Below are 19053 nucleotides of genomic sequence, written 5' to 3' on the forward strand. Positions count from 1 at the left end.
ATAGCCTGTAACCACATCTACTGAATAAGCCACAAAGATTGGACACCACTGACCTTCAACATTTAAACCTCAGCCAGCAGCATCCCAAGACTTAGTCCTTGATCATAACATTGCTTTTGGTAGGAAGAAAACTTTAACATCAAGTCCAACTATTAACCCAGCACTGTCAGGCCACCACTAACCATGTCCCTCAGTACCACATCTACACATCTTTGAAAGCCCTGCAGGGATGGAGACTCCATCTAGGCACCCTGTTCCAGAATCTGACAACTCCGTTGGTCAAGAAAGGGAAGGTTTAGGTTTGTCCAACCTAAACCTCCACTTGGCACTACTTGAGCCCACTTCCTCTTGTCATCATAGAATGGTTTGGGTTGGAAGGGACCTTAAATATCATCTAGTTCCAGCCCCCACTGCCATGGGCAGGGACACCTTCCACTAGACTCATGTGTTGCTCATGGGAGAAGAGACTAACCCCCACCATGCTCCAAGCTCCTTTCAGGGAGTTGTAGAGAGTGAGGTCTCCCCTCAGCCTTCTCTTCTCCAGGCTGAACAATCCCAGTTCCCTCAGCCACTGCTCACAAGACTTTTGCTCTGCCACACTCTGACAATACAACATACCTGCAACACTTGGTGCCAAGCCCTGCAGACAGTCACACAAAAAAATTTGCATCAGATGACAAATACTCATTTTCAAATGATACTGCTCAGCATGATCTGGTTAATAACAGGAAAATCTAGCCCAAAGATGTTCATTTCAAGTTTTATTTCTCATATCGGTGAAACACAAAGCCCCTTCTTGAGAGGCAGCATCTTGTAGAGCTGTTATACAAACACATTTTGTACTCTAATACACCACAGATTTGGGAAAAGGACAAATAAAGCAGAGGTTTCACACTGCACTTGGGCATATTGAGTCTTAAGTTACAGGGATTTTAGAAACCTTCTGATTTGACATTACACATTGCACTGACCATCTCTGAGCCTTCATGCACAATTAATTTTTCTTACAGCCAACACTGGATTTGGAGACTTTCTTGTTTTGTCAGTGGCATCTTCTCCACTTTAAATCACTTACATGGTATTTACATAAGTGTGCAAATTGCTTTGAGAAAGAGAAACAAACGCTAAACACATAATATACAGACAGCTATATATTCTTCTACAGCTACACATCTACTAAAAGGCAGTTAACACTCCTATCACACTTTCATTGCCTAAAATAGGAGAATAAGTTATATAAAATAGACCATCTTACTTCTCAGACGCTTCTATTTCAGCAAATTTGGTCTTTGCAGCAACATTGCAATCAAAGATTAAGATTCTGCTCCTAAGAGTTGAGATTTCAGTTCAGTGGCAGCTTAACCTGGTTGGTAGAAGTTACTTTTGTCTCATGTTTTCCACACTTGGCACAGGGAAAAGAGAAAAAAAATAACCTGAGGGAGTGGGAAGACAATCTTGCAAATCTATTTTTTGGCAATATGAGAAATATCCTTCAAGGATCTCATGTATAAATTTTCACTTTTATTGTAAGGGCCTGTTAGTGTTACAAACACAGTTTAAATAAAGCCTGCAACTTGTTTCACATCCAAGGCTCCCAATTTTGTTTCTCCTGGGTGTTATGGCCTCAAATATACACAACTGTTCACACACACACACAAAATAAGACTACTTGGGACCATTCAACAAAACTGATTTTAGAATTGGAAGCATCAAGAAAAGCCTGAAGAAAATTACTTAGCGCCCCTCCCAGTGCTCCTATGTGTACAGTTTTTCCCTACTTATGATCAAGACTCCCTATAAAAAGTGCATGGTCACCTTCATGAATGATTCCAGAAGGCAGAAAGCGAGTAAATTGGAGTGAGGTTGCTCCAACAGTGAAAAAAAAAAGTCACAGGAAAGTCTTAAAAAACATCTTTGATGTACACTTGTGATCAGAAAAGAGCAACTCAACTCCCAAAATGTCATTTAGATTGTTTTACAGAAGAGCAAAACCTTCTCTACACAACATGAATACCACAGGGAAATTGCCTGTCAGACAGCAAAGAACTACAGGTGTAGTCTCATATAGCTTTTAAACCCATTATTATTATAATTAATACAGGATACAAAGAGACAAAACTGCTTTGTGAACACCCATTGAACTGAACAATGTGACTTTGACAGCAGCCCTGCCTGCAAATCATACTTGGCTTGCTGTTGGCTTGTGCAGCCATCACAACTCTATCAAGTACTACTCGCCCCAAGGACAGCAAACGTTAACCCTCTACAAGCTCACCTTCATCACAGTTGTCAGACACACTGATGTCAGACACACACTTGTTACTTTTGGAAGACATCCATCTGCTTAACAGGGCAGAAACTCTATCAGCACTGTGCTTTTATCTACTGTTGATTGAACTTCGGGTATCACAAATCATGTGCAGGATCCCAAGGATCTCACCCTAGTACAGATCTTGATTTGGTCCTTCTGAAGAAAGAGACCACAAGTATGACTTTCAGGGTGGTCCAATTTTAAGCATAAAGTGGCTGAACAGAATTTAAGACACTGCAAAACACATTATGATTTGAAAACAAATAAAAAATAGAGATGATGTATTAAAAATTTGGGCATTTTGGATTCTGAGCTAGTTTGGAAAATGTCTTTTGTAGAAGAGAGCTGTTCTATGAGAATGAACTGTCTTCATAGTAGATAATGATCAGTAAACAAACACCTAGAACAGTCATGGACTCACTACCACTGAAACATGCCACCTAAGTTTTGGTTAAACATTGTCTTCAGAGTTTTACATTCAATGCACATCACCTGCCTCCCTCATTTTCTTCTTTTTTTGGTCATGGCATGCTCTGGAAACACCACTCCAAAAGGTTATTTCCAAAGACCTCAGGTCAATGAAGTTCTTAAGATGAAAGATGTGTGTGCACTTGTAAGCTTGAAAGACTACTTGGCTTAGTGTTTCCCACACCCACATGAATATTGCTTGTAAAATAATAAAGGATTAAAATAATATTCCACAACAGAGTGAAAATATGTTGGGAATAAACTGGATAGTCCCTCTAGTGCTTAAAGTAGTGAAAAAAAATCCAGTCTGGCAGAGTCTGTCTTAAATGGTGTTAAGCAGGAGAAACATCATCTATTTAACTCAGAAAACAATCACCAACATATTCCTGGGACAAAAAAACATCAGCTGTTGACATCCAGCAACTAAATTTCATACCACTCTCCCTACTCCAGTCTTCCAGGGGTTTAGGTTTCTTTTAAACTGTGCTTTTAGTAAGGATTTCTCTCTTTTTTTTTTTTTTTCCTGTCAACTGAAAGCAGGGCCCTGAGGAAGCTCCTACCAGGTAAGGAATAAAGTCCAAAGATGTTTTTGAGATGATAGGTACAATCATGCTTTTTTTCTTGCATTGTACCCAGAAGCTGCCAAGTTAAGATTAGCATTCCCACATCACAATTGCAATGAAGCTCTGGTAAATCAGGTACCTTTGGATATGCTCAGCATCACAAATAAGTCATGTATTTAAGACAACCTCTGTAGCTAGCACAGTCCACCAGAATATTCATCCTCTTCCTCATCAGCATGAGACCCTGCTGCAGCTGGTCCTCTGGCTTTGTCTTGTGCAGCATTTGGTGACTTCTTCTTGATTCCACCTCCAGGGACCACCAAGGTAAGACCAAGCTTGGCATACTGACAACAACAAGGCAAAATTAATTGCTGCACTATCACAGCAGTAAAATCTCATTGACTTATACTGTACAGCATCACAGAATGGTTTGGGTTGGAAGGGACATTAATGATCATCTAGTTCCAACCCCTCTGCTGTGGGCAGGGACACAGAATTGACCAAGGCTCACGATAAAGAAGCAGGTAAGATTCAGGACAGACAAAAGAGTGATGCTGCTTTCAGGTCTTCTTCCAGCTTAGAATAGAATAGAAAAAAATGAACCAATCTCAAAACACTCTGAGAATGGGATGTGAGAGCTGTATTGATACAGCTTATTACAGAATCATTTGGCCACACCCTACAGCTTGTGTGGTTGAAACTTTAGGTAAAAAAAAGTTTCAGCATGCAGCTCTGCAGGCATCATCTAGTAGTACTTCATGTAGAAAGTCTTACAACTGTTTTTCAGTAAGACTAGCACCTTAATTTTTACTTTCATAGAAACTTAGTATGGTTTGAGTTGAAAGGGACCTTTAAAGGTTGTCTAGTTTAACCTCCCTGCAGCAAGTAGGGACATCTTCAACTACATCACATTGCACAGAGCCCCATCCAACTCAACCTCTAATAAAGGTTTCCAGGCATGGGGCATCTACCACCTCTCTGGGCAACCTGGGCCAGTGTTTCATCACCCTCAGTGTGAAACATTTCTTCCTTCTACTTAGTCTAAATATCCATTTTTAGTTTCAAATCATCATCCCATCCCCTGTCCTGTCACAACAGGCTCTGCTGAAAAGATCACTCCCATGTTTCTTATTGACCCCCTTTAAGTAGTGTAAGTCCACAAGAAGGTCTCTCCAGAACCTTCTCTTCTCCAGGCTGAATGACCCCAACTCTCAGCCTGTTCTCAAAGCAGAGGAGTTCCAGCCCTCACATCATTTTGTGGCCTCCTCTGGACCCACTCTAACATGTCCATGTCTCTCCTGTGCTGAAATCTCTTGTGTGATGAAGACTTCAGAGATGGACACACCACTGCAGGTGGGGTCTCAGAAGAGCAGAGTAGTTCAACAAGAAAGGAAAATCAGTGAGTATTATGACAAGGTTCAGCATGGATGAATGGCTCCTTCACTTCACACCTTTCTACATCTTAAAAGTACAACTTCAAGAAAAAAAAGAGGGAACAACTTTTGTAAAAATAAAATATCACAGAACTGTAGAATGGTATAGGTTGGAAGGGACCCCTGTAGATTGAGTCCAAACCCCCTGCCAAAGCAGGATCAACTAGGGCAGGTCACATAGGAATGCATCCATATGGTTCTCTGGACAAGGAGACTCCACAACCTCTCTGGGCAGCCTGTTCCAGGGCTCCATCACCTTACAGTAAAGAAGTTTTTCCTCATGTTGAGGTGGAACTTTCTGTGTTCTAGTTTGTATCCATAACCCCTTGTCCTATCACAGGACACCATTGAAAAGAGACAAGCACCTTCTTCTTGACACCCACCCTTCAGGTATTGATAATATTAAGATCACTTCTCAGCCTTCTCTTTTCCAGAATAAACAGCCCCCCGTCTCTCAGCCTCTCATAAGAGAGATGGCCCAGTCCCTCTACTAGAAAAAAAAATCTCAGCCTGAACAAGGAAAAGGAAATTCCTACTTACATCATTGTCCATGTACTTGAAGAGTGGCAAATTGCAGACTTCAGAAACTTGATCCTGATCTTGCTGGTCATACCCTTCTAAAAGTTGCTCTAGTGCTGCACAGTCTTCACTTCCATTAAATCCTGGTATACTGAAGGAAATTAAGAGTTCATTTAGGGCATTTCAGCAACAGAACCATTTTGGTTGGAAGAGACCTCTGAGATCATCAAGTCCAACCATTAACCAAGCACTGCCAGGTCACCACTAAACTACATCCCCCAGCACTACATCTACAGAGTTTTTAAATACCTCCAGGGATGATGATTCCATCACTTCCCTAGGCAGCCTGTTCCAGAGACTGTCAATCCTTTGGGGGATTTTTTTTTTTCCTAATGTCCAATCCAAACCTTCCCTGGTGCAACTCGAGGCTGTTTCCTCTTAAAGCTGTAATCTAACTGACCCTCAGCTATTCTATGTTTAAGTGCTGCTCATTAAGAGCAGAAAAGCAATCAGCTTCTAAGGATCTGATAAGACTGCTTATTCCACAAAACTGTCTGCAAGCACTAAGACTTCTCTTGGCACATGGATCAAATAAAATCAAACTTCTGGCTCATGGCTTGGATGAATAGGTGCTTTGCTGGGTAAAAAAATTGGCTGGATGGCTGGGCCCAAAGAGTGCTGGGGAACAGATTTAAATCCAGTTGGCATCTGGTTACTAGTGGTGTTCTCCAGGGCTCAGTTCTGGAGCCAGTTCTCTTTAATTTCTTTGTCAATAACCTGGATGAGGGGATAGAGGGCACCTGCAGTAAGTTTGGGCACAGATGACACCAAATTGCATGGGAGCCTTGATCTGCTTGAAGGTAGGGAGGGACTCTCTAGAGAGGAATCTGGACAGGCTGGGTCAATGGGCCAAGGCCAACTCGATGAGATCAAATAAGGCCAAGTCCTGCACTTGAGTCACAATGCCATGAACACTCCAGGCTTGGAGGAGAGAGGCTGGAAAAGTTGCCCAGCAGAAAAGGACTGGGGGCTGTTGGTTGATAACAGGTTGAATATGAGCCAGCATGTGACCAGGTGGTCAAGAAGGCCAACAGCATCCTGGCTTGGACCAGCAATAATGTAACCAGCAAGACCAGAGAAGTGATCCTCTTCCTATACTTGGCACTGGTGAGGTACACCTAAAATACCACGATCAGTTTTAGACCCCTCACTACAAGAAGGACACTGAAATGCTGGAGCATATACAGAGGACAAACGAAGGTGGTGAAGGGTCTGGAGAACAATCTACTGAGAAGCAGCTGAGTGGCACATTAATCTTTCTCTCAGTCTAATCACCATACTAGATAGGTTGAACTGACTTTACTGTAATGACAAGTCAGAATCTCAGCATTTTAGGGGTCTTCACATATAACATGGCAAAAAAGATTTTGAAAAAAAAATTAGAATTCAGTTAGCACCATCCAGAAATACCTATTTTTAATCTTAATCATGTTTAAAATAGCCTTTGTTCCATTTGAAAAAGACATGACCCAAAGGATCAGTCAGGCAAGAATCCCAGCCAGAACAGTACTGTCCTCAGCCTTGCATGATGAAAATAAAGCAGGAAGAACTTCCCTTTTCCATCTCACTTCACCTGTGGCACATGACTGCATCTTCATGACTAACTTTTTCTTTTAGCATCATTAAGAAGAATCACCATGGTAATTACAGCTAAATTTGTTAAGAGTGAGAAAAAATTCCTGACAGCCACATACCAGGGAATGCTATTATTATGCTGTAAGGCAACAGAACAGGCTTAAAATTTCTTGATAGCATTTTCCTTGCTTTTTCCTAAGAACAGTCTGAAATTATAGGAAGATGATATAGACTTACCTATAGCTTTCCCTCACACATCTTTCTGCAGCAACATAATCATTTCTGTGAAGATGAACTAAGACTTGAGCAATAGTTTTCTAAAAAGAAATGAAACAAAAAAGACCCAAACATGATGATTCTTTGGAAATTAACAGTAGAACATGAGAAAAACACTGATCTTTAGTGTGAAAAAGGTCATAAACCCCCACAATGATTCTAAGAGACTGCCAAAAGCGAGGCATAACAATATAGTGAACAAGTTGTAAGCCATCTCCTCAGCTGGTATGAAATTTGTCACCTCCTATAATAATTGCAATGATCTGTTGTACCCATTAACAGGTTTTGTGGGTTGTTATGTTTGAGAACATCTTTATTTTTGATGTGTTTGTTGGTTTTGACAGCTTGTGTAGATAAAAGCATCTTATTTTCTACATTCTAGTAGTGGAAAAAAAAAAAGCACAGTTAAGAGTTTGGGGAAATATGCACTACCTAAAATTCTCATCACTAAACAATAAACACCTCTCTGAATCAAGAGGGATATTGTCAGTCAGATATCAGCTGATATTAGTCACCCAGAAAAACCTCAAACACTATTAGAAATCGTGTTTTTATAGCATTTACCTTATAGCATGTTGGGTAGTTTTCAATTTCCTTATAAATACTTTTTTCCTTCTGAAGAGACAAGGCAGCCTCATCTAATCTAGAAAGCAAACAATTAGGAGTATCAGCACAACAAACCTGAAGGTAATTACAAAGTGTTTAACTAACACACTGACAAGTCTGCTAGACTGAAAGTAACACAACTAAGTATCAGAAGTACATCTTACTAACAGAACAGATAAAGAAATACATAGGTAGTAATTGCTTTTGCTAAGATCACCTCTGGTGTTCATTCAGAGAAATCTCTTTTTTCGTAACACTGCACAAATTAAATGCCTTGTTACATACCCTAATAGATTTCTCTATGTCTCCAGGTTACTATAAGCCATCAGCAAGTCTGATATCCATAAACTATCACTATTACAGGATCACAGGATGTTAGGGGTTGGAAGGGACCTCTGGAGATCATTGAGTCCAACCCTCTGCCCACACAGGACCATATAATCAAGTGCAGCTTGCACAGGAACACATCCAGATGGGTCTTGAAAGTCTCCTGAGAAGGAGACTCCACAACCTCTCTGGACAGCCTGTTCCAGTGCTCTGTGACCCTTACAGTAAAGAAGTTCTTCCTCACGTTGAGGTGGAACTTCCTGTGCTGTAGATTCCATCTATTGCCCTTGTCCTCTCACAAGGCACAAGTGAGAAGAGGCTGTCCCTTTCTTCTTGACACCCAGACCTCAGATATTTATAAACATTTATTAAATCCCCTCTCAGTCTTCTCTTCAGACTAAACAGCCCCAGGTCTCTCAGCCTTTCTAATTAGGCACATGCTCCAGTCCCTTAATTAAGTCACAATAATTGCTTTGGAGCTTGAATACTCTTTTAACCATCCCATTAAACTTCCAGAAATTAGCAACTGGATGTGAGCTATAAGAGCAGCAGAGCAACCACATCTTTCAGATGTTGAGAAGCAATGCTGACTTTGCTTTCACAGAAAAACTTTCAAGTTACTTGGTAAACTTCCTTTTCTGAGCACAATTCTGGAGTGAAATAAGAGTGTCCTTAAAAGCAGAGTGAGAAACGCAGACAATTCCTTCAAGGATCTACATGTTTCAGTGAAGCAAGTCTAAGCTGAACTGCAGATCAAGCTTGGTTCAATCAATCAACAATTAAACCAAACCAACATTGAGACGCCATGATACACTCTTCAATAAGACCAGAATCTGCTGCAAACAGATTCCTTTCCTCAGGTTAGTCACATAAGTCCTCTGGTTTATATTCCACAGCTATAGAAGAGTTCCAAGTACTTTCTACATATTAGTGCTGAAAGACCATAATGAATCTTGAAGTAGTTTAAGAATTAATGAAAAGTGGTGTATGTGCCTTCTAGTTATTCAACAAAGAAAGGAATCAAAGCCTTAAAGGCCACATTGTCCCATCCCAGAATGCAGAACAGGTGTTTCCTGGATGAACATGACACATACCACAGAAACTGAACTACAGTTTGAACTGTCTTGAAGAAGAATTAAATAACAGTATACAAATACCACAACAGCAAGAGAAAAATTACTGAAAATCACTATTAAAGCTTCAATTACAGCTAAAAAAAAAGGCATAAAAGCTATACCTGCGCCCTCTGACGAGAAGTCTTGATGCCTTTCCCAACATTTCTAATGCTTGCCGTAAACGTTCTTCGTTCTAGAGGAGAACAACAAGAATTCATGCATTCCTATTTCATTTGCATCAAATCAAGACCACTAAAACTTAGAGTCTTTTACCTGGAAAAGAACAACTGTTAAGTATTTTGTCAGCAGGTCACACACTCAAGGGGGAAAGGAAGAGTACTGATGCTCCTGCATGGATTTCCTGAGCAAAGTAATATCCATACTAGTAAGGAAATACATGGCAAGTGATGATAGACAGGTCTGCCAAAGGCAGTAGCAAAAAAAGGTGAATCATCTGCTCATGGGATGGGCAGAGCATCAAGAAAACTTCTCTTCTGTGCCTTCAAGGATTTCAAACTATTTTAGTCTCCAAAACTCAACAGCAGTGCTGTGTTTCTGCACTCTGGGCTGCCCAACAAGAGCCTGAAAACCTGACAATATAAAAAATTCAGTCAAGCCCCAGACAGAGAAAAAGGCAAAGCAAACTGATTCCCAAGTTGTATTATTTCCTCCTCTACAGCACAAGAAACCTGCAGCTTCATTAGTTCAGATCAGCCACTGTAGCATATCGAGAAAACTCTGTGCCTTTAAGGGTTTCAAATTATTTTAGGCTCCATGACTCAACAGCAGCCATGTTCAGCAGCCACTGAGGTGAAGGGAAGGAAAAATCATTTAGAACCTAATCTTAGGCTTTTCTTACTTCATAGTTGACTCTAAACACCAATTCATTCATCTTTGTATACTTCAGGGACTGGGAAGTTCTCTGCTGGTAGAGGAAAAAAAAAAAAAAACCTCAAAACCACAAACCAGAAAAACTCCACTTACTTCAAATACTGATGCTGCTTGCTGGTAGAGCTGCACAGCCTTCTCTGGGTTCACATTTTCTATTAATCTGTAAGAAACATTAACCATTTCCCTTCAGATGAAAATACTTTTTCCCTACAAGCATCAAAAAGATGACAAAGAACACCAAAGACATATCCATGCCCTGCACACATTCTAGTCAGCAGTACCAGAGCCTTACTTTCCAGCCCGTTCCAGCGCAATAGCTGCTGTGTCTGGTGTCCCATTCTCCAGGTACATCATGCTGGCTTTCTCAATCAGCTGAACTGCTTCAGGGAGTCTGCCCATCTCCTGCAAAGCAACAGTCAGAGGGACCCTGCTGTCAGGAGTTGTGCTTGTATGCAATGAAACAAAGCAAAGCAAACTTATTTAGTAAGATTCCTTATTTATTAAGAAAGTATAACCTTATATATAACTGACTTGACTACCACACTCAGAAAGTGATGGTCAATGGCTTGATGTCTAAGCAGAGATCAGTGATGAATACTGTTCCTCAGGGACTGGTATTTGTTGGAGACGTGGAGGGAGGGATCCCTCAGCAAGTTTGCTGATGACACCAAACTGTATGGTGCAGTTGACACACTGCAGAGAAAGGATGTCCAGGGACCTGGACAAGCTTCAGAGGTGGGCCAACGTCAACCTCATGAAGTTCAACAAAGGCAAGTGTGAGGTTCTGCACCTGGGTCAGGGCAATCTCATGCACAAATACAAATTGGGTGTAGAACAGTGCTGAGGAAAAGGACTCGGGGGTTCTGCTTGATAAGAAGCCAGCAATGCATGCTCACAGCCCAGAAGGCCAGTTGTGTCCTGGGCTGCACACAAAGCAACATGGCCAACAGCTTGAGGGAAGGGATTCTCCCCCTCTTCTCCACTCTCATGAGACCCTATCTGGAGTACTGTGTCCAGCTCTAGAATCCCCAACAAAAGAAGGACATGGCCCTGTTAGAGTGGGTCCAGAGGAGGGCCATGAAGACAGTCTGAGAAAGTGGGGGTTGTTCAACCTGGAGAAGAAAAAGCTCCAAGAAAACCTTATAGCAGCCTTCCAGTATTTGAAGGGAGCCTACAGGATGGCTGGAGAGGTGCTTTTTACATAGGCATGTAGTGACAGGACAAGAGGCAATGACTTCAAACTGGAAGAAACTGGATTGAGATTAGACATTAAAAAGAAATTTTTCCCCATAAGGGCAGCAAGACACTGGAAGAGGCTGTCCAGAGAAGCTGTGGAGGCTCCAACCTGAAAGTGTTCAAAGCCAGGCTGGATGTGGCCTTAAGCAACCTGGTCTAGTAGGAAGTGTCCCTGCCAGTGGCAGCAGGGGGGGCTTGGAACTAGATGATGATGTTTAAGGTCCCTTCCAACCCAAACCATTCTGTGAATCTGTTTATTAAGATTCTTATTTTTATTCATACAACTAGTGAAAGTTTGACCATCAACCCCATAAAATCCACCTCTAAGTACCAAACATTCAGGCAAGGCTTGAATTTGTGGTAGTTTAGAGCAGAAGCAACACCACTCTTTCATTACGCTCTGATACGAGACCCTCACCTTTCCGTCTACAAAAGGAAAACCTTTTTTCCACTCTTCCAATTAAAAAAGTAATTTTCTCAATCTACTGAGACTTTTGGTGAGGACGTGTCAACAGGAAAGTATCACTGGGGTATGGATTTGGCTTACATAGTGTAAAATGGTCCAGTGCACAATATTCTTCACTATAAATTAGAAGGTTTTAATAAACACAAGTAAATGAAAATACCTTTAGCATCATGCCAGCTTGTTCATAAGCTCTGCAAATAGGAAAACAATAGTTAACTACAATGTATTTCAGCAAGCTGTAAATACACAGCAAAAGTTGGCATCCATCAGTTATCACTGATCCACTGTTAATAAATGCTTGAAGATGTTTCAATTGTTTTATTTAATGACAGTGCAGGTGTGGCATTATCTTCATAAATGAAATGCTTCAACCACACTCCCCAGTAAAAATCTCTTCTTGCGATCTGACTCACATTCAACGATTTGGATTATTTGTCACTGAGGGACTCTTTAATTAAAAAATCCTCAACAGTAAAGGATTTCAAAATGGCAAAACAGCTCACCCAATAAAAACAAAAATATATATCAAAAGGAGTTCAAGATCATCATTTCATCAGATGGCCACTGCAAATTTTTAGACTTTCCCAGTCTGTACTTCCAGTAAAGTGATTTTGAAAGACTGAAATTGCTTGAACCATAACATTTTTGACCACATCAAGCTGAGTGGAAGTGTTGATCTATTCAAGGGTAGGAAGGCTCTAGAGCAGGAATTAGGCTGAATCAAGAGGCTGAAGTCAATTGTATGAGGTCCAACAAAGCCATGTGTGAGGTCCTGCACCACAACCCCATGAATGCCCCAGGCTTGGGGCAGGGTTGCTTGAAAGCTGCCTAGTAAAGACCCGGGGGTGTTGGTCAGCAGCTATCTGAACGTAAGTCAGTGTGTCCCCAGGGGTCCAAGAAGGCCAAGAGCATCCTGGCCTGTATCAGCAGTAGTGCAGCCAGCAGGACTAAGGAAGTGACTGTCCCACTATACTCAGTACCGATGAGGCCACACCTCAATACTCAGTTCACTTTTGGGCCCCTCACTGCAAGGACATGGAGGTGCTGGAACATGTCCAGAGAAGGGCAATGAAGCTGGTGAAGGGTCTAGAGCACAAGTCTTGTGAGGAGCAGCTGAGGGAGCAGGGGTTGTTTAGCCTGGAGTAAAAGAGGTTGGGGAGGTTGTATTGACATGGGTGGTGGCCTCTTCTCTCAAGCAACAGGAAAAGAGGAAATGGCCTCAAGCTGCACCAGGAGAGGTTTAGGTTGCACATTGGGAAAAACTTCTTCAATGAAATAGCGGTCACCATCCCTGGTGGTACTTCAAAGATGTGTAGATGTGGTGCTGAGGGCCATGGTTTAGTGGTGACCTAGCAGTGTTGGGTTACTGGTTAAACTTGATGACTGTGGATGTCTTTTCCAACCTTAATGATGCTATGATTCACCACAGTGAGATCAAAATGAGAGCACATGCTTGTACCACAGGTTAGAAAATTTCTTTCAGATTACTCAGTGCTTCTGTACTTACTTAGCTGCATGGAAGAGACTGGAAGTAACATGGTCAAAGTCAAGGTCAAAAGCCACAAAAATGTAACGGAGAAAAATTATTACTGTACAAAATGTTATACAAGTTTCAAAGCAAGGAATCCCTTAGAGGCAAGACAAACCTACTACATTTATAGGCAAGGTGTCAAAAAATAAATGCTTCTAGGGACAGAATAAATGCAACATAATCAGAGCATAATTGTATATAAAGGTATAAACCCCAAATTTATTTAAAATAGGTTCTATTTAAAATAGGGCATTGGTTACTAAAAACTACAAATACTATAACAACGTCAGAGCTGGGTTTAGTTTGTACAATCTGTTTGTAGATATTTATTAGAGTAATTTTTGAAGCAGTACCTAGGTATCTCAGGCACTAGCCAGAATCTTATCAGACAAGGTACTAGTGGGAACAACATGGACTTCCTAACTGAAAGAGTTCTTTAGTTTTCCCACTCAGAATACACAGAAATGCTGTGTGCAGTTGAGACAAGCTGAAAATTGTGGCTATTCAGCCTGGAGAAGAGAAGGCTACAGCAAGACCTTATTGTGACCTTGCAGTACTTCAAGGGGGTCTATAAGAAAAATGGGGACAACCTTTTCAGTAGGGCCTGTTGCAACAGGACACAGGGTAATGGTTTTAAACAAAAAAGAAAGGAGATTTAGACTAAATACAAGGAAGAATTTTTTACCCTGAGGGTGATGAAACACTGGCCCAGGCTGCCCAGAGGTGGTACAAGCCCCATCTCTGCAACCATTCCAGGTTAGGTCAGACAGGGCTCTGAGCAACCTGTTCTAGCTGAAGATGTCCCTGCTCAGTGCAGGGAGGTTGATCTAGATGACCTTTAAGGGTCCCTTCCAGTCCAAACCAGTTAATGGTTCTACAATTCTATAAACGGGTTTTTAAAAGACAGTTTTGTTAGACTGACAAAATGCACAACTATATTAAGCACATCTTCTACACAAAAAACTTCTTCTACCAACCCCATTACCCCAGTCTAAGTAGCAACTAGTCAGCTTCTTGGAGAAGAGAAGAACAAACAATAAAAAGATACGCTTTGTTGTTTTCGTGTGCCTCAGCTTCCCGCAAACAGGCTTCCCTTGCCTGGTCAAACTGCTTGGCATTCTTAAAAGCAACAGCTGCAAGAAATCAAACAAAGTTCTTATTAACAGCTTGACTTTTCTTCTTTTTATCACCACGCCTGCTCAAAATTTTAGCCACCTCAAGATGCAAACAGGCTCTTTAAATGAAATGCTCCAGTTTATAAAGCTTGTCTTAAAAATCCCATGGCAGTCCTCCTTGCTTCATTAATTAGTTACCATTAAAAACTTTTATCAACACCACTTCCATATCATCACTGTACCACATACTCTGCAGGAATGTTTTTAGATGCATTTTGGAACTCACCCACTCTATATTTTAGTTACAGCAATGCACATGTACAAAGTTTTAATCATTAGAGGTTATACCAAATCAGAATGGCAGGAATAGACAGGTACTATCACCAGCACATATCTGTAACAATCTACTCAACACAACCACTTCAGGATATAAATATTTATTTCTAGCTCCATTAGACTGATAGGATATTAAGGCAGGATTTAAAATAAATTTCAATTTATAAATGTTCCAGTTGCTCTTTCAAGTTTGTTGGGTTTTTTTTTGTTTGTTTGTTTGTTTGTTTTATTCAGGCTTAAATGAATGAATTAAAATGCCTAGATTTTGAAGCAAAAAAACCCCCTATAATAAATTACTATAATAATAAATGTAAATAATAATATATAAGAAATACTATCATTAATAGCTAATATTAATAATAAAACCAACTCATAATAAATTACTGTTACTATTATTACATATTAAATTACTACTACTAATATCAAATTATTACTAATTTTAAAATAAAGAAATTAAAGAGCAAAAAGGAATCAGCTCTACTTTGCCCTGGTGAGACCACACCTGGAATACTGTGTCCAGTTTTGTGCTCTACAGTTAAAGAGAGACACAGAACTGCTGGAGAATATCCAATAGAGAGCCAAGAGGATGATTAGGGAACTTGAGCATCTCCCATATGAAGAGAGGCTGAGATCCCTGGGGCTGTTTAGTCTGGAGAAGAGAAGACTGAGAGGGGATCTCATAAATGTGTGTAAATATGTGAGGGGTGGGTGTCAAGTGGAGGGGGCGAGGCTCTTTTCAGTGTTTCACAGTGATAAGACAAGGAACAATGGGTTCAAACTAGGACACAGAAGATTTCACCTCAACATGAGGAGAAACTTCTTTACAGTGAGGGTGACAGAGCACTGGAACAGGCTGCCCAGGGGGGCTGTGGAGTCTCCTTCTCTGGAGACTTTCCAAACCCACCTGGATGCATTCCTGTGCGGACTACTGTAAGTGATCCTGCTCTGGCAGGGGGGGTGGACCTGATGATCTCTTGAGGTCCCTTCCATTCCTTCTAATCTCTGATATACTGTGATACTGTGTGAATTTTACACTCAGTGTGACACTTGCAGTGTCTCCAAAAAAAAAAAAAAAGGGGGGGGGTGAAAAGAGACCTTAACTATGGCAGGATCTCTCTGCCTTACTGAGACAGTCTTTGTCAGGACACACTTCAGAAGATGACAAAAAAGCAATGATTTTTAAACCAGCTCAAATATTTATTGATTTGTAGGTAAAGTCATAGGATTTAGGGGTGGACAAGTAAAGGAAGAAAATCTTTATTTTTATCACACCTTGTAACATAAAAAGTAAAAGCTGTAAGCTTGAAAATGAAATTGTTTTGACAACTCTCCTGGATCTCTAAGTACAATCTCAAATTTATTTTACTGTGCTACTGGGGTTTTTTGTTTGTTTCAACTTACTTTGTCTTCAAGACAGTTTTAGTGAAACATCAATGTAATGAAAATATGTCAAACGTTGTCAGGGATTAAACTTCAACAACACTTTGAAACTATAAAGCGTAAGGTCATATTTACAGCCATACATACCTGCCTTCCCATATTCAGTAGCTGCACTGTCATAATCTGGTTTCCACTTTAAGAACCCAGTTTTCAGACTGAAATGCAAGAAAGGCCTGTTAACAATTAGTAAAGATTTTATGTTTTACCTTCAAAGCACTTCAGATGTATTTTAAACTTGCAGATGTGTTTTACACTTCAGACTACCTCTGAAAAGGAGCCATTACCTGCGTGTCAACACCACAGGGACATCACCACTGTAAAAATCACCACTGGCATTGTTAGGAGTTGCTTAGAGCACTGTGACGATCTCCCATAGTTACACACCTCACCCTAATATGCCTCTACTCTCCCCAGAGACTCTTCACAACAGTAATATGAAAAATACTTCTACCTACACCAAGATGGTATCAAGACTTCCAATACCATAACACATCACAACTTTGGCACACATCACAAAGTTTCCAGTGTTCTCTCTACAGTAATTATTTGCTGCTGAGATTCATCAAAGGCATACACAAAAGATTTACCAACACAAAGACAAAGCTTCATATGTCATTTCTATATCTGTAAGAGATCTTATTTGTTCTAAGCAGGCACTTCAGATGCAAGACACGCTTAATTTGGAAAGCCATCTGCATATGGACTCTATGTCGGTCTTGTCTTAGTTGGATGAAATCCACAGTATGTAACTCTAAAGCAAGCTTTCACATAGCGTTATTTTTATCACAGGCTGTGTCTCAAATGCATGGAGCTGAAACACATAATGCTCTAACCTGCACACAATTAGACACTTTGTATTTCAAATGCTTTCCAAGATAAGTTTAAAATTAATTCAACTGAAAACCAGTTTTGGCCAGGGTCAAGTAAGTTGAATAAGATAGTCAGGTAGAGATGTTTTTTTTCTGAGGAGGTCTCTATCACAATGCATACATTTGATCTATGATTTTGTTACTGAAATTATAGCACCTTTAGATTAGTCAGCTCTATGAAACCTATACTGTAGCCTGTGAACTTGAGACTTATAAGCAAAATGGTTACATTCAGTGATAAAACATTCATTAGAAGACTGTCATATGTAGATGTTAAGCTGACTGACAGCACAGGTCCTTAAGGACCATCTGAAAAAGAAACAATCACACATTTCTTACAGGCAGGAAACAAACATACCATCTCAACAAGGTAAAATTCTTTTATACATCAGTATCACCATCGCTCTTCCCTCTTGCTTCCTTCTTTCAGTAACATTAGTAGAAGAACAGAAGTGACTGTAATTGCTTTGCAGTTACATGTGAGCAATAAAGGCTACACGGCCCTTAAGGAAACAGCTCAAACTCCAGGCCTCTGAGCCCTACAGCCTTACCGACACGACTTTCTAGTTTTAGAGCCGCTTTATTCTCCCAGTTTTGTGTATACAGGTGCTCTTTAGCATCCACCTCCCGTAGTGAGGGCCCCCTAAGGCAGAAGAAGAGCCAGGAAGCCATATCCCCCTGCTCCCTCCACGCCAGCCTTCCTCCTCTGGAGTACTTCCCTCCTCTTCTCCCGAAGTCATGTCGCCTGGCACAGGCGGTCCCCACCTTTGCCCCCCATCTCTGACACAGGCGGTCCTCCCCTCAGCCCCCAAACCTCCCCACAGGCTGCCCCTTCCTCACCCCTCCGCTCCGCGCACCACGGCAGTTGTAGTTCTCCCCAGGCCTCCACTTCTACACAGTCGCTGGTCAGAACTACAACTCCCAATAAACCCACGCAAATAAGGCCCAACGGTGAGAAGGGGGTGCCGGGGTGCCGAGCTGCCGCCCCGCTGCCTCGGCGGCCGTGGGAGAAGGCTCCACGGAACCCCACTGCAGCAGGAGGAGCAGTAAAGCCGGGCGGGCCTGACAGCCCGGACGCTGAGCTGGCGGCCACCGAGCCTGCTCGCCAGCTTCCCCTCACCCTCCGGCCGGCCTCCTCTTCACTCACTATTTCTCCGCTTTAGCGATGTGCTCCAGCGCCTCGTTGATCTTCTGCGCCGCCATCTCGCCAGCGCGGCGGGTCCGCCGGGAGCTCCCGCTACGGAACGGGACGCGGCTCACAACGCAATAGCGAGGGGCTGAGCCCGCCGCCGCCGCACCACGCCTGCGCCGCTGCCCGCCGGACGGCCCCCGACATGGCGGCTGCGGGGCTTAAAGGGGCCGCAGTCCGCGACTGCAGCATAGGAACCTTGTCTTGTTTGGGGGTTTTCGGTGTGGTTTTGTTTCCCGGCATCCCTGTGGGTGTTATTATCTGGCAGGAGAATGGCTGTTGGAATCACAGAAACGTTCGGGTTGGAAAAGACCTTCGGGATCACCAAGCCCATCCGGTAATCCTACTCTGCAAGGTTCACCCCTAAACCATATCCCCAAGCACCGCATCTAAATAACCTTTAAACATATCCGGGGTTGGTAACTCAACCACCTCCCTGCGCAGCCCTGGCCACTCTTTCTGTGGAAAAAAAACAAATTCCTCCTGTCCAGTCTACACCTACCCAATAGCAGCTGGCCGTCCCCTCTCGTTCTATCACTAATTACCCGTGAGCAGACCCCAGCACCGACCTCTCCACAGCATCCTTTCAGGTAGTTGTAGAGAACGATGAGGTCTCCCCTCAGCCTCTTTTTCAAACGAAGCAGCCACAGCTCTTTCAATCGCTGTGTTGGTCTGTGCCTAACTGGCAGAATCATGGAATAATGGGGGGTTGGAAGGGACCTCTGTG

The 19053-nt window shown here is 41.9% G+C and overlaps 1 protein-coding gene across 1 annotated transcript; it reads right to left on the reverse strand.

Annotated features, from left to right (window-relative positions):
• Positions 1-3288: 3288 nt before the first annotated feature.
• NAPG (NSF attachment protein gamma) lies at positions 3289-18340 on the reverse strand. Its single transcript, XM_054381687.1, has 12 exons — positions 18285-18340; positions 16356-16423; positions 14426-14510; positions 13354-13371; positions 12007-12037; positions 10437-10546; positions 10238-10304; positions 9376-9446; positions 7770-7848; positions 7167-7246; positions 5316-5445; positions 3289-3686 (listed from the first exon to the last, which is right to left on the reverse strand). The coding sequence occupies exons 1-12, from the start codon at positions 18338-18340 to the stop codon at positions 3537-3539; spliced, it is 945 nt and encodes a 314-aa protein (XP_054237662.1). The 3' UTR covers positions 3289-3536.
• Between the last annotated feature and the right edge of the window lie 713 nt (positions 18341-19053).

Source organism: Indicator indicator, chromosome 6 (assembly GCF_027791375.1).
Source record: "Indicator indicator isolate 239-I01 chromosome 6, UM_Iind_1.1, whole genome shotgun sequence".
In the NCBI taxonomy this organism is placed as follows: Eukaryota; Metazoa; Chordata; class Aves; order Piciformes; family Indicatoridae; genus Indicator; species Indicator indicator.

Excerpts from the sequence above, each read along its gene's own strand:
- NAPG (XM_054381687.1), bottom strand. The coding sequence starts at position 18,340 with ATGGCGGCGCAGAAGATCAACGAGGCGCTGGAGCACATCGCTAAAGCG. Across the intron at positions 10,305-10,436 it reads GCGCTGGAACGGGCTGGAAA|ATTAATAGAAAATGTGAACC; the intron begins GTAAGGCTCTGG and ends TGTTTCTTACAG. Across the intron at positions 9,447-10,237 it reads AAGCAGCATCAGTATTTGAA|AACGAAGAACGTTTACGGCA; the intron begins GTAAGTGGAGTT and ends GTTCTCCTCTAG.